Source organism: Pelodiscus sinensis, chromosome 3, assembly GCF_049634645.1.
Source record: "Pelodiscus sinensis isolate JC-2024 chromosome 3, ASM4963464v1, whole genome shotgun sequence".
Lineage (NCBI taxonomy): Eukaryota > Metazoa > Chordata > Testudines > Trionychidae > Pelodiscus > Pelodiscus sinensis.
Genome location: NC_134713.1, coordinates 7,546,664 through 7,561,616, shown reverse-complemented (window position 1 = coordinate 7,561,616; position 14,953 = coordinate 7,546,664). Strand labels below are relative to the sequence as shown.

General features: G+C 45.2%; 1 protein-coding gene across 5 annotated transcripts in view; it reads left to right on the top strand.

Annotated features, from left to right (window-relative positions):
- Positions 1 to 13,249, top strand: part of LOC102455312 (beta-defensin 5) — a 47,379-nt gene extending 34,130 nt beyond the window's left edge. For 2 of the 5 annotated variants that reach the window (XR_012902446.1, XR_012902445.1), the window contains exons 4-7: positions 1,818 to 1,889; positions 3,923 to 3,970; positions 7,806 to 7,840; positions 11,922 to 12,022. Coding sequence is in view for 2 of the 5 variants with exons in the window: in XM_075923327.1 (XP_075779442.1) it covers positions 1,818 to 1,889; positions 3,923 to 3,949 (99 nt within the window). In the remaining 3 variants the exon portion in view is untranslated. Of the gene's footprint in view, positions 1 to 1,817; positions 1,890 to 3,922; positions 3,971 to 4,761; positions 6,290 to 7,805; positions 7,841 to 11,921; positions 12,024 to 13,219 lie in introns of those variants that run through there. The other 3 variants (XR_012902447.1, XM_075923327.1, XM_075923326.1) reach the window with 3 other exon arrangements.
- Positions 13,250 to 14,953: the final 1,704 nt, after the last annotated feature.

Sequence of the window (14,953 nt, the reverse complement as noted above, 5' to 3'; positions counted from 1 at the left end):
TGTGGCCAATGTAGACGTGCTTTTCCGGAAAAGAGCCCCGATCGCCATTTTCGCGATCGGGGCTTTTTTCTGGAAAAGACTACCGGGCTGTCTACACTGGTCCTTTTCTGGAACAGTGTTTCGGAATAAGGACTTATGCCCGAGCGGGAGCAGAATAGTTTTTCCGGAATAGCGGCTGATTTTGTACAGTAGAGCATCGTTGCTTTTCCGGAAATTCAAGGGCCAGTGTAGACAGCTCGCAGCTTATTCCGGAAAAGCGGCTGATTTTCCGGAATAAGTGGCCCAGTGTAGACACAGTCTCACTGTGTAGCACCTTTCTAACACTGTGTAGAGTGTCTGGCGTTGAAATGCGAATGAGTTTGCAGCTTTGTTACACTGGGAACTAGCAGATTTACCCAGCGTTGCTCGGGTATGTAACTCGAGAAATAGTTAGTTGGATTTTGTTGGGAAATCAAAGGAGGAGGGAAGGAGGGCACAGCCTGGTCCCATCAGGAGCTGCATGGGGGGGAAGGGAACCCCCAGGCCTCAAGAAGAGTGGTGCAGCAGGAGAGGAGGGAAGGAGGACATCACTAGGCCCTGTGAGGAGCCAGCCACACAGGAGGGTGAAGGGAATCTCCATGCTCCAGGTGAAGTGTCAGGGAGAGAAGGGAGACATTGCTAGGCCCTGTTGGAGCCTCATTGCAGGGGTGTGGCTCTCCCCAGTGCTCACTCTGCAGTATCCCAGCCCGGCACACTGCCCCCAGTGGTGAGTGTGAGGATCCATTCTTGTGCCCTGGGCAACAGGCTCGTGCACGGCCCCGCCCCGGGCATGCGGCACCTAATTGACGTGTATGGGGCGCCGTACCTCCAGGTGTACGGTGCATGTGTGGCCCCACCCTCGGGCAGCAACCTATGGGAGGTGCCTGATGTGGCGCCCCGTACTACTTCAAGCAGGCGCTCCCCATAGGCAACAGCCCTGTTGCCCTGGGCAGCTGCCCGGCTAGCTCCCCCCTCTTAATCTGGCCCTGATCATGCCCCTCCTCTCTCTGCCCCTCGCTTTCCATGTTGGGGGGAAAAGCCTCCTTCCTGCCACGTCCCTTGTTCCCAGCACAACCAAATGCTGACTTTGCTTTAAGCAAGGGTAAGAGATAGCTGCCTACCAAAGCTAGGTGGCCCTAGCTGTTACTGTTTAGGAGGAGTTCTTGGACAGACAGAGAGACAGACAGATAGACAGACATTTCGTTTCTAATATACATATAGATGATTGTGTTTAGGGGGTGTATGATCTGTCATAGTTCAATATGAAACAACTGAGTCTATCAAAATAAAGCTAGAATATCTAGTGGCACATTGGCTTTTGGTTGACACTTCTATTATTAAAACTTTCAGGTTTTGTATATCATTGACAGAAGGATCCTATTTTCAAAAAATATCTAGGGACAGACTCAACCATGGTATTTTCTTAGTGCCCTCGCCATATTAATAGAAGCCAATCTGAGTCCATTATAAGCCCTTCTTCTCACAGGCTTGTCCATCTCTGGAAAGGACTCCTTTCTGGATACCATTTCTGGATATGAAAGGCCTCTTGGCCTCAGACTGAGGGGAGTTGGTAGGACCTGTTGTTGAGTTTCTCTGGCAAGAGACAAAAGTATGGAAGAGCAAGAGAAATGACCTTGACAGAAATAAATGGCTCAGAAATGAACCCTGCAAAGGAGTGTGGCAGAGGAGATTTTGAAATCCCTGTATAAAAACAGCCAAGGGGGAAAAATTTGGCCCCAAAAGAAGTAGCTTTAGGCCAGAAGGATTTGGGTTTTTATTTTGACTTTTTTTCTCCTTAGATTCAAGAGGTTTCTGATCAAACAGGAAAAAAAGTCCCACCTCAGTCACCTTGCAAATCTGATCCAGAGAAGGTAAACTGCACCCTCACAATGTGCATATCACAACTTCACTAAAACAAAGGGGTGGGAGGGGGGCAGCACTTTGAAAATCAATTTCTGGCCTGGTCTTCACTACAAACTCCATTGAGAATGATGTAGTGGGAAAAAATGGAAATCAGCAGAATGCTGAATATGTGAGAACCACTGATCCAACAGGTGCCGGGCACCATTCCCACAACTGGGCTACTGAAAATGTGGGACCAGATCCTGAAAACACAATGAGCTTCCTTGAGCATAAAGTTGCTCTGATGTGTGTTTGTGGGGTAGAGGTATAACCCAGGCACTTTACTGTGGTTCACTGTCCCATGTAAAAGCGGTGAGAAGTCCTGTGGCACCTTATAGACTAACCGAAGTGTTGGAGCATAAGCGTTCATGGGCAAAGACCCACTTCATCAGATGCATCTGACGAAGTGGGTCTTTGCCCACGAAAGCTTATGCTCCAACACTTCGGTTAGTCTATAAGGTGCCACAGGACTCCTCGCCACTTTTGCAGATTCAGACTAACACAGCTACCCCTCTGATACTTGTCACATGTCGTGGCATTTGGGCTATGTCTAGACTGCAGGCTTCCTTTGGAAGAAGCTTTTCTGGAAGAGATCTTCCAGAAATTTTTTTTTTGAAAAAGCATCTATACAGCAAAAGCACAATGAAAAAGCGATCTGCTTTTCCGAAAGATAGTGTCCACGTTGATTGGACGCTATCTCGCTTTTCAGTTGTGATTACTGTGGGCCGAGTGGCCACCAGGGCACCTGTGCTTTTTCCTGGAGGCCTCTTCTTTTGAAAAAACATTCTCTTCCGCATCCACACATGCCTTTTTCCAAAAAAGCTTTTTTTTTGTTGCTCTTCGTATCTGCCCACAGCTGGCGACAGACTTTGATGGGCCATGGGTGGGGAGGTCTTGCTTCCAGGCTCCCAAAAGAGGCAGGACCTCAGGTGGAAGGGGCAGGCCCAGCCAACCCTCAGCGCCACCCGGACAGCACTGTGTGGGGCTCCGATGGTGATTTAAAGGGCATGGAGTTTTTAATTCACAGGGGGTATGTCTAGACTGCATCCCTCTGTCAGCAGAGGGATGCAGATTAGGCAGGTCGACATTGCAAATGAGGCAGGGATTTAAATATCCCGTGCCTAATTTGCATGAAAATGGCCACCGCGTTTTGCCGACTCAGCACTGCAAACCTCCTTGCAGGAGGCATATGGGATCTGTTGAAAAAGTCTTTCTTTCTCGACAGATCCCCCTCTAGACTGCCGCTTTTTGCGGACAAAGTGCTGGGTCAGCAAAAAGGTGGTGGCCATTTTAATGCAAATTAAGCACAGGATATTTAAATCCCTGCCTCATTTGCAATGTCGACCTACCTAATCTGCATCCCTCTGCTGACAGAAGGATGCAGTCTAGACATACCCACAGTGTCGAGACAACTTCTCCCTTTGCTCCCACCGCACTGCATTGGCAACCTTGCACCTGCTGGATCTATCCTTAAATGATGCATGTCCAGCCCGGTCAAATTCATGTTACAGGAGGGACAGGACTCAGAGGAGAAGTTGGGAGGAGTGAGACACTTTCCCAGACATTGTGGGCTTGTCTTCACATAAAACCCCTAGTATAGCACAGGGGCATTGCGGCTGCTTTCCCAAATTGCTTCAGTGAAGAGGTTGTCTACAGCAACCGAAGACTTTCTTCCACCTTTGTTGGTATTCTATCTCCCAGAGAGGCAATAGCTAGGTCCAGGGGAGAATTCTCCCATCCACCTAGTGCTCTCTGCTCTATTCGTGAGTTTGTCAGAATTCTGACAATCAGGGGTGTCAATTTTTTTCACTCCTGAGTGACATAGATATACAGATATAATCTCCTACTGTGGACAGAGTCATATACCACGGAGACATGCTGAAGTCAGGGGATGCGAGTCTGGGATCTCTAGGCTAACAACTACAGTGTTCCTCAAGGCAAAGTTTAAGGCATTCTTTAAACGTAATGCATGGATTATGTAATTATGTATTTCTTGTTTTAGTTTTGCTACCAAGAAAAGAAGTGTTGAATAGAAAAGCTGGAGATGGAAGTGAGTCACATTGTTCTATACTTTCAGGACTCTTGGTACTACTCTTATAGGTCATGAAGTTAATCACATTTGGTATAGCTCACAATTTTGGTTAAAGTGTGCAGGACACTTTAAAATGTGACACTTGAAAAGTTTTCATGCATGTCGGAGTGAAAAATTGGTACAGTAGTTAGCACAGTTCATACATTCATGAATCATATGGCCTTCCCTTTAAATTTATCTAATTAATTTGGTTGTTGCTTAACTTTTTAGAATGTTAACAGGAAGGGTTTTGTAAATTAATCTGGCTGTGTGACAAGAGAGGAAAGTGTAAAGGGATAGGGAGTGGATGTTCTGAACTTGACAACACTTACCATTTCAACCAGGAAATGAACTCTCTCACAGAGTTAGCAATATCCAAATATCTTCACTAAATCTCTGTAGAAAAATGTTGTAGGAGAGAAATGAATCTCCTACTCTAGAGTTAACCAGAGTTATCTGGTTACTGGGGGGCTTTGCTTTTTATTTGAAATGCCTGACCATATTTTCCTTGTTTTCATGGATACAGATAGTCCCCGACTTACAAACAAGTTATGTTCCAAGCACTTGGTCATAACTTGATCTGTTCATAAGTCAGACCCCATTCATTTACATGTGACTGCACTGTTCGTAAGCGCGGATCGCGTACATAACTCAGGGACGTGCTTAATGGGAGGTTGGTGGTAGGGACGAACGGTCGTAAATCGATGTGTTCGTAACCCAGAGACTACCTGTATAAACATAGAGCATGAGAATCTGTTCCCTTTTCACAGTTCAGTGAGTGATGAACATAAGAACATAAGAACGGCCGTACTGGGTCAGACCAAAGGTCCATCTAGCCCAGTAGCCTGTCTGCCGACAGTGGCCAGCACCAGGTGCCCCAGAGAGGGTGGACTGAAGACAACGATCAAGCGATTTGTCTCCTGCCATCTCTCTCCAGCCTCTGACAAACAGAGGCCAGGGACACCATTTTATCCCCTGGCTAATAGCCTTTTATGGACCTAACCTCCATGAAATTATCTAGCTTCTCTTTAAACTCTGTTATAGTCCTAGCCTTCACAGCCTCCTCTGGCAAGGAGTTCCACAGGTTGACTACACGCTGTGTGAAGAAGAACTTTCTTTTATTAGTTTTAAACCTGCTACCCATTAAATGGTAGCAGCGGTTGTCCATGCAGGATTTCTGGGAATCTTGGAGATGATGCCTTGCTTCTTAAATCCTTTGTATCCTTTTCATCTGGACTGTGAAGAATCTTGAGAGCTGGAAAAAAACCCACAAGGGAGCCCTTGAATCACCCATAATAGCTTGTTCTTCACCTTTTAATGAAAGTAACTGGCTATGGTGGGGTGTTGCAAACATATGAGGGAGTGTTTTGATTTACATGCAGTGGCTGTTTTGCTATTTCTTACCCATACAAATTCCTTTTCTCTTTTATTTTAAATTAAATATAAATGTAACCCTTCTGCCAGGGAATGCCAGCAGCAGCCAGGGCCGGGTTCAATGTCTAGGGTTCCCTTTCCATCCACCTCACACAGAACTGGCTCGAGCCCCACCCAGTAGCCTGGGAAATTCACACACCCCTTGGCGCCTCTGAGAGGCAATGCTTCCCCACTCGCAAGCACAGAGTCTGAGGGTAGAAAATTTAATGAAAGAGGGAGAGAGGTTACATGGCATTAACTTGGGAAAATACCACAAACTTAGTTCCTAACCCCCCATGAGTAACCATCCCAGCTCAAATGGATTGATCAATGTCCTTTGCTCCTCAGGCTTACTAGTCCAACAAGGTAAGGGTTCCATTCATTTACTCAAACTTTCTCTGTACCCCACTTCAAACACCCCACTTACAGCTCTGTCCAGTCAGTGTGGACCCTGACACATCACCCGGATGATTCCACTCATTGAGCCTGAGGCCATGCCACCTTTGTGCTGCTCCTGTGGTCTGCTGGTGCCGCCTGCCGCCACTCTTACCAGCCGCCCACCAGTCGTTCCCACCAGCTGCTCCACTGGCCACCTGGCACCGCTCCGACTGGCTGCCTGATGGTTGTTCCTACCAGCTGCTCCACTGGCCGCCTGCTGCTGCTCCTACAGGCCGCCTGCCAGTCGTTCCCGCCAGCCACTCCGCTGGCCACCTTCTGGTCATTCCCGCCAGCCTCTCTGCTGGCCACCACTCCTACCGGCCACCTGCCGGTCGCTCCTGACAGCAATCTTGCTGGCTGTAATGGGTCTGTCTCCAGGCCAAACAAGAGACTTCAGCTCTTAGGGTATGTCTACACTACCACCCTAGTTCGAACTAGGGTGGTTAATGTAAGCTACCGAAGTTGCAAATGAAGCCCGGGATTTGAATTTCCCGGGCTTCATTTGCATCTTGCCGGGCGCCGCCATTTTTAAATCCCGGCTAGTTCGGACTCCGTGCCCGCGGCTACACGCGGCACGGACTAGGTAGTTCGGATTAGGCTTCCTATTCTGGACTACCGGTACACCTCGTGCCAAGCCTAATCCGAACTACCTAGTCCGTGCCGCATGTAGCAGCGGGCACAGAGTCCAAACTAGCGGGGATTTAAAAATGGCAGCGCCCGGCAAGATGCAAATGAAACCCGGGAAATTCAAATCCCGGGCTTCATTTGCAACTTCGGTTGCCTACATTAACCACCCTAGTTTGAACTAGGGTGGTAGTGTAGACATACCCTTAGTGATTTCAACTTATTAGCCACCACCTAGGCTGGCAAAAGATTCTAGCTTCCACTGGACTAGCAAAAAGACTTCTGATTGAGTCTGCTTCAGGTCTGTTTTTAAAACAAGGGGGACAGTGGCAAGTTGAACTAGTCTTATAGCTCACACCTAACAGGCATGAAGCAGGCTGACTCAAGCCCTTTCCCCCACAACTCAGTTCACTCAATTCTGGAAGGGGGAGGCTTGTTCATCTGAGACCTCTTACAATGGTGGTGTCTCTCCTGCAAGCACTGTTGTCATATTTTACAGTTCCCACATTTAGGGGTAGCATGACTTGTGACCCCCACCACAGCCCAAATTAGATACAATACATCACATTCCATTCTAACAACGGATCCTCCATCAGCCCTGGCTGAATTGGATTTACATAACCACACCTCAGATTCCTTCCCCCTCCTGGCATGAGCTGTATTTACATATCAACAGTTAATTATCTTGCAAAGCTAAACAATTGGAGTGAGCACACCCATGCTCAGGGCAGCCCTCTCCTTTTAGCTGGCTGATAACAAGCAGTAGTTCAGCCCCTGCTTACATAAATAAAAGAAAAATGTTACATGTTTAAATCTTCCCAGAGCTGTTCCTAGATGCTCTTTTTCGAAAGAGGCTTGCAGTCTAGACGTAGCCTTGGTGATTAATTGGCACAGCTCTACTGAGGACACTCACTGCAATAAGATACCTAGGATTTTTGCCTAAAGGGAATCTGGACAACTGGAATTATCTGTGAACTCAAGCAGCTCTAAAATAACTATGTTTTCATTTGGATAACTAAAATGCATGCATTCCTGGGACTTATATTTTAAAACTGATGGGATGGATTGTTCTCCAGCATAGCTTCACTGGAGTCCTGAGTGGTTTCTTAAAACAGCTAGAATGGTAATTCAGGGAGTTCATTGACCCAGAAGTTATTAAAGCTGTGTCAGTCTTCCCTTTCTGGATTTCACAGGCATCACCGTAGATCAAACTTTAAAGGAAGAGTTAATGGGGAGTGTTGGGATATATAAAAAATTATTAGGGGTCTGGGATAGTGGTAAGGGGTCAGCCACAATTAGCATTGCCTTTAAACATGTTTTTTTCCTTTTGTTTCTGCAGTTTAGAAAGATAGATTAAGAATCCGACCAAAGCAGGTATTATCCTTTCTGATGTATAAATATGCTTTTCCCCTTCATTTTTGCAGCCTAGAAAGATAGATAAGCATGCAGCTGCTCTTCTTTGTTGTGTCTTTTACTTACTGGCCTGTATAAAATATTTCAGGGTTACTTTTCTTGTAATCTCTGTAACCTGTTGATTCAGAAAGTTTGTAGCGTAGAAAAGTGTTGATTTAATTAGAAGTGTTGTAAATAGTAATTAGGGTGGGTATAATAATATTCATCACCTGCCTGTTAATATTCATGGGATGGGAGTTAACATACCAAATAAGGTTTTAGGGAAAGTAGTGATAGACTGTGAATTAACATACTAAAATAGATAAAAGGATGTAATTGGTGCCACATTGTTGCCACTAGGAATGATGTGTTCGGAGTCCAAGGTTAACATGCATAGGCAATAAAGCAGTTCCATTTACCGCATCCACACATGGGTCTCCTGTTTCTTCGCTAATGGGGATTATTTGAGATGTGACTTGAGCAGTTGCCACATTGGGGGTGGGGTAAGGGATGGTTCTTAGTAGCCACACAATAGTCCCACTTGCTATCTCTCACCAACAGATATTTTAACTTCAGGGACTGTCACTATGACCAAAACAGTCCATTTTATACACACTCTAAAGATCGGTTTCTTCTTGGCAAAACTGCTGGGAGCCAGTCAGAAAAGGAGCCACGGTTCTAGTGAAGATTTGAAATGTCCACCCACAATAAATTCTTGCATCTTGTGCCAACCCCTCTTGTGCCATCCCAGACCCGTTAGGCCACAGTGGTTTGTGCAAAATGTCTTGGGACATATAACGAATTGGGTTAGCTCCAGTCAGCAACTTACTTCTGCAGGACACTTCCCATCGCCCTCCCCACATTGTGATCTTTGACCAACTTGATAGGATGTTGGGTCATTGCCCATGTGGCAATTTCTTTGCCAGCACTTAGGGCAGCTGCAGAAAGATCAAATTTTGAAGTCAGGAGAGACTCTTTGGCTGTGTCTAGACTGCACCCCTTTTGCGGAAAAGGGATGCAGATTAGACACATCGCAATTGCAAATGAAGTGGGGATTTAAATCTTCCCCGCTTCATTTGCATGAACATGGCTGCTTTTTTCCGACTCGGGGGCTTTGCCGGCAAAAAGCGCCAATCTAGACGGGGATCTTTCAGAAAATAAAGCCTTTTCCGAAAGATCCCTTATTCCTGATTTTAAGAGGAATAAGGGATCTTTCGGAAAAGGCTTTATTTTCCGAAAGATCCTCGTCTAGACTGGTGCTTTTTACTGGCAAAGCCCCAAGCCGGAAAAAAGCGGCAGCCATGTTCATGCAAATGAAGCGGGGAAGATTTAAATCCCCGCTTCATTTGCAATTGCGATGTACCTAATCTGCATCCCTTTTCCGCAAAAGGGGTGCAGTCTAGACACAGCCTTTATGTGAAGTCTGTTAGAATAACAGTGGTAGAAAGGTAGGGCTGACTGGGACCACCAAGGGTGATCCAGCCCAGCCCTCTATGTGGGGGCTGGACCAAGTAAACGTAGACCATACTTGACAAGTGTTCTCCCACCCTGTTCTTAAAACTTCCAGTGACAGGGATTCAACAACGTCTCTGGGAACCACCTTACACAGTCTAATTGCCCTTTTAATTAGAAAGTTTTGCTTATATCTCCCTGTGACAGGGCATCTGCCCCACACTGGCCCTTTAAGGGGTTAAAACCCAGCCCTAGGTAAGGGCTGGAGCCATAGAGCAAGCAGATAGCTTCCAGTTAGGGCCCTGCTATGGGCTGTATAAATAAGGGCTCCAGGAGGATGGAAGGGAGAGACACTCTTGCTCCGACTGGGGAGCAAGAGGGACCTGGCTGTCAGGGAAGCTGGAAGCTTCCTGATTTAGAACAGGGTTGGGGAAGTCAGGCTGGGGAAGCTCTGGCCAGGCAAGCTCCCAGGCTGCAGGGCCTGAAGCAAGACCTGAAGGTACTAGGGCTTCAGGGAGGCAGCCAGGATAGGCAAAAGCAGCAGGTCCACATCCCTTTGCAAATGAGGAATGGCCATTTCCCATTGCAGTTTGCCCCTGTGGCAGGGGCTAGATGACAACTGGCAGAGGGTCACTGAGGCAAGGTGGACATAGGGGAATTGGGGGTCCCCAGAAGGGGAGGACTCCAAAGTGTGAGGGCACTATGGCAGGGCAATACCCTGGTAGGAGGGTGCCATGGTCTGAGAGAGACGTGGGCCCTGACCTAGAGTGGGGGAGAATAACAAGTAACAGTGGATGAAATATCAGCCAGAAGGGGGCATTCTAGCACCAAAAAGGCTAATTACCTGAGTGACCAGCAGGAGGCGCTCTTGGTGATGAGGCCCACCCTGTTACACTCCCCTAAATCCCTCTTGCTAAAATTTAATTATTTCTTGCACAACCTTCAGTGGACCTAAAAATCAAACAGTCTTTATCATCTTTATAACAACCCTTTCCATATTTGGAGGCTGTTCTCAGGCCCCCGTCAGTCTTCTTTCCAGCAGACTACACATTCACAGGGTTGGGTTTTCTCATCCTTTGACATTTTAGCTGCTCCCCTCTGGAAACTTTCCAATTTGTCCACCTCATCCTGAAGTGTGGTCTCCAGAACTGCACACCAGCAGGGACCTTCCCAGTGTTCAGTAGAGTGGGGCAATTTTGTCCCATGTCTTACATACAATCGGTGCCGAATACCTCCCAGAAGGATATTAACCTTTTTGCAACTACATCACATTGTTGATTCTTCTTCACTTTGGGCATGTCTAGACTACAAGCTTTTGTCGACAGAGGCTTTGTCGACAGATACTGTCAACAAAGCTTCTGTTGACAAAGAGCGTCTAGACTATATCCAGTTCTGTTGACAAAGCAAGCTGCTTTGTTGACATGAGAATGTAGACGTAAAGGACAGTGTAGATGCAATAACGCCTCCTGTCGACAGAACTCTGTCGACAAAAGGCATTATTCCCCAAGTTTTGCTGCTATTTTTTTTTTGTGGGGGGGGGGTGTGAGGGTTTCTCAAAAATCAAAAAGGGGGAGCGCGATGCCAAAAAGTTGGGAACCACTGGAGGGGGTATAGCAGATGACAAAGGGTGTGTTTAGACTACAGGGTTTTGTCGACAAAAGTGGACTTTTGTCGACAAAACTATACCTGCGTCTACACTACCGCTGGGTTCTATATAGCAAGCCCGTTATTTCTAAATAAATTCAAAATAACCGGCTTCTTGCTCCAGCTTCTATAAACCTCATTGTACAAGGAGTAAGGGAAGTCGGAGGAAGAGTGCTCTATTTCAGAATATGTGTAGGGGCACATCTAGACTACGTTTATTTTTCAGAAGGAGATATGCAAATTTGGTGCTAATTTGCATATCTTCTTCCACTCACTTTTTTACAGTGATTTTTTTTCAAAAGTGAAGGTAGTTTAGATGCGGTTCTTTCAGAAAAAAAAAAAAACCTTTTTCAAAAGAACCCTTCTTCCTCAAAAAATGAGGTCTAGTCTAGACATACCCTAGATGTGCCCAAATTCGAAATAAGCTGTTTCAACTTAAGCTACGCAATTAGCGTAGCTCAAGTAGCGTAGTTTATTTCAAATCTAGCCCTGCTGTTTAGAGGGCTAGATTAATATTATAGGGTATGTCTACACTACCACCCTAGTTCGAACTACGGTGGTAGTATAGGCATACCCATACTGATTAATATTATACAAAACAAATACACAAATACACACACCCTAGAGCCAATAGTTCCCAGGTACAGCTGTGTTCTGGAATTATTTGATGCACAAGGACCCTCATTTAAATTTAATGGGAGGCATTCCATACTCTTCTGTGAAGTTTTGACTGGGTGGGAAACATTTGCTAGATTCATACCGGAACTTCCTCTAGGCAGGGACTTGTCGACTATTTCCCTGAAATTTTTCACAAGTTTTTTAATGTACATATTATAATAATTGTTAATAACAGATTGCACCATAAACTTGTTAAATGCGAACTGTTTCAAAACAAGATTTCAACAGTTCAGCATTTCACAATCCCCAGCAGTCCATAAATACTCTCCTTCTCCTGTCTATCTACCAGTCTCTTCTTTCTGGCAGCAATAAGATCCCAGGAAAACTTCAGCTATGAGGATTCTTTACCTTCTCTTTGCTGTTTTCTTCCTGGTGCTGCAAAGCTCTGCAGGTAAGATCATAATAAAATGAAGGGACAATATAGAAGCTTTTTTCTTCTTAAGTTTTTTTTTATGGTGTGTAGAAGAGACTTGATATTTAGTTGGAAAATAGTCCTGGGATCAGAAAAGCACTTTAAAGTGCCTATTAGGATCCATTCAGATTTGACTGAGGTATGACCTGTAGTAGGATCCCCAACAGGGACTGGTTCTTGCTAGTCAATATTTTTCTCAAGGGCTTGAAAGAAAGCATAAAATCATCACCTTTAAATTTTGTGTAACCCACATATTTACTGGGTTAATTCACTGGCTCATCTAGTGGCACTTAGACCACTTACAGGGACAATAATGTGTCTTCTACACAGCCTTAGCTGAGAGCCAGCAGGCTTTTAGCTCATGCATGGAAGTTCATACACTAAGCTCCAGAGTTCCCAGGTTCTGTTCCACCTGTCAGCGTTACATTTGCAGGTGTCAAAAATTAAGGGCGGGTCACTGATGCAGAGGACTTTGTATCACGTGGTAAGCTGGGCAAAAGTGAACAATCATGCAGCTAGATATAAATATATAGACCTAGGAACAAAGCTCTACTATAGCCATAGGACAGACTGACTCCATTCTGGGAAGCAGTGACCCTGAAACACCAGATTTGAGGATTGTGGGTGGACAATGAGTTGAAAGTGAGCTTCCAGTGCAAACCTGTGGCTAAAAGGGTTAATGCAAAATCCTTGCATATGTACAGAGGAGAATCTCAAATAGGAACAGAGAGGTTATTTTATTTCTCTAGTTGTCACCTCCAGTTGTGACCACTTCTTAAACATTGTGTCCAGGTCTGGTGTCCGCACATCAGAGAGGATGTTGACAAATTGGAGAGGGTTGAGAGAAAAGCCACAGGAACAAATAAAGGATTAGAAGACAAGGCTTACAGTGATAGACTCAGAAAACTCAATCTCTTTAGCTTAGCAAAGAGAAGGTTAGGGGGTGAGTTGATCACAGTGTCTGAGTATGCAAGCAAGGGATAAATGTTTTATAATAGGCTCTTCAATCTAGTAAATAAAAGTACTAAGTGATCCAATAGTTTTATATTGAAGCTAGACAAATTCTGACTGGGAAGAAGGCGAACATTTTGAACAGTGACAGTAATGAACCATTGGAACAACTGAAGATGCTCTGCTGTGGGAATAAAAATCAAGATTGTTTTCTCTCTGTTTAGGCCGGAGTGATCCCAGATATTGTATAGGTCGGAGAGAATTCTGCTCCCCTGCATGCCGCTGGCCTTCTGTACAGATTGGAGTGTGCGCTATTGGTATCCCTTGCTGTAGAAGGAAGGTAAGTTCCAGATTCCATAAGGCAGACATCTCTGTGTAAACGGAACATTTATGTCTCTCTTTTCTACAGTTGCTGTTTCCTGACCTTGTAGGCTTAGAACACAGGGCACTTCCCTAGCACATGGGGAAAAGGAGACTATAATACTGCCCTGAATCTGAACTATCTGGGATTGCCACATATGAATAAGTTTACAGGCGCCTTACCCAGGACTTGTCCAGAATCTCCAGTGCTCAGTGATACAGAGATTGCCCCTCTCAGACCTAGTAACACCCAGCTTCACCCCCAGGCCAGTGTTTGCATGAAGAATAGCAGAGAGGCAATTAAGTGAACCATGTATGGGCAATTTGGCATCACATAGAGCCATAGAATCATAGAACCATAGAGCTGGAAAAGACCTCAGAAGGTCATCATGTCCAGCCCCCTGCTCTAGGCAGGACTAATCCCAACTATTTATGGCCACTCTGTCCATAAATAGGATCTGCAGCCAAAATCACCCCTAAGTCTACAGAGCTGTTTCATTTTAGAGCATAGGAAATAATAAAACAGGACAAAAGGAAAGACCATAGGAGAGAGCATGGGGAATGTGTCTTCTTGATATCATTGTGCAGTGCTTACCAGAGCAAGAGGTCTGCCATTTAAAACGTTAATCCTTGATAATCAAAAAAGCAACGGATATAAGTTTTGAGTGGTGTGTGTGTGTGAAAGAGAGAACGAGCGAGGAGAGAGACCATAGGGTCTGTCATACTCAATCTCTTTATCTTAGCAAAGAGAAGATTGGGGGTGAGCTGATCACAATTTTTGAGTATGCAAGGGAGGAATAAATATTTAATAATAATTAAATAAAGTCACTGAGGGTATGTCTCAGCTGTTTTTCTGACAAAACTCGAGGAACGTCCACACCGCAATCATGTTCTTTCGCAAGAAAATCAAAAGAACAGAGGGGTTTTTCCGGCATTGGTAATCCTCGTTCTATGAGGAAGAAGCCTTTTTGTGAAAGAGCTCTTTTGCAAAATGGCATGTATAGACGGGGAAGAGGGAGTTCTTTCAGAAAAAGAGGAAAAAGGAAAAAGCGCGGGTGCCCTGGTGGCCACTCAGTCCATAGCAAACACAGCTTACATGTGAGAGAGCATCCATTCAGTGTGGACACTCTCTTTCGAAAAAGCAGATTGCTTTTTTGATGCACTTTTGCAGTGTGGATGCTGTCTTTTGGAAGAAGTTTTTTCAGAAGATCTCTTCCAAAAAAAGCTTCTTCCGAAAGACGCTTGTAGTCTGATGTAGCTTGAGTGACTCTAAAATGATTGACATGTTGTCCTCTGACACTTACATTTTTTTAAATGTTCAGGATTTGTATATTTCACTCTCATAATCATGGACAGAAGGACAATATTGGCAATAAACAGATGAGGACAGATTCAATCACAGAATTTTCTTGGTAGTAGCACTCACCATGACAGCTGCCAATTTGATTCCATTATAATTCCTTCTCGCCTGCTTGCCCATTTCTGGACAAGTCTCCTTTCTGGATCTCATTTCAGGATTTGGAAGGCTTCCTGGCCTCTGGATATGTCTAGACTACAGAGCTTTTCTGGTGTACTGGAGGTATCCTGGAAAAGCTCTG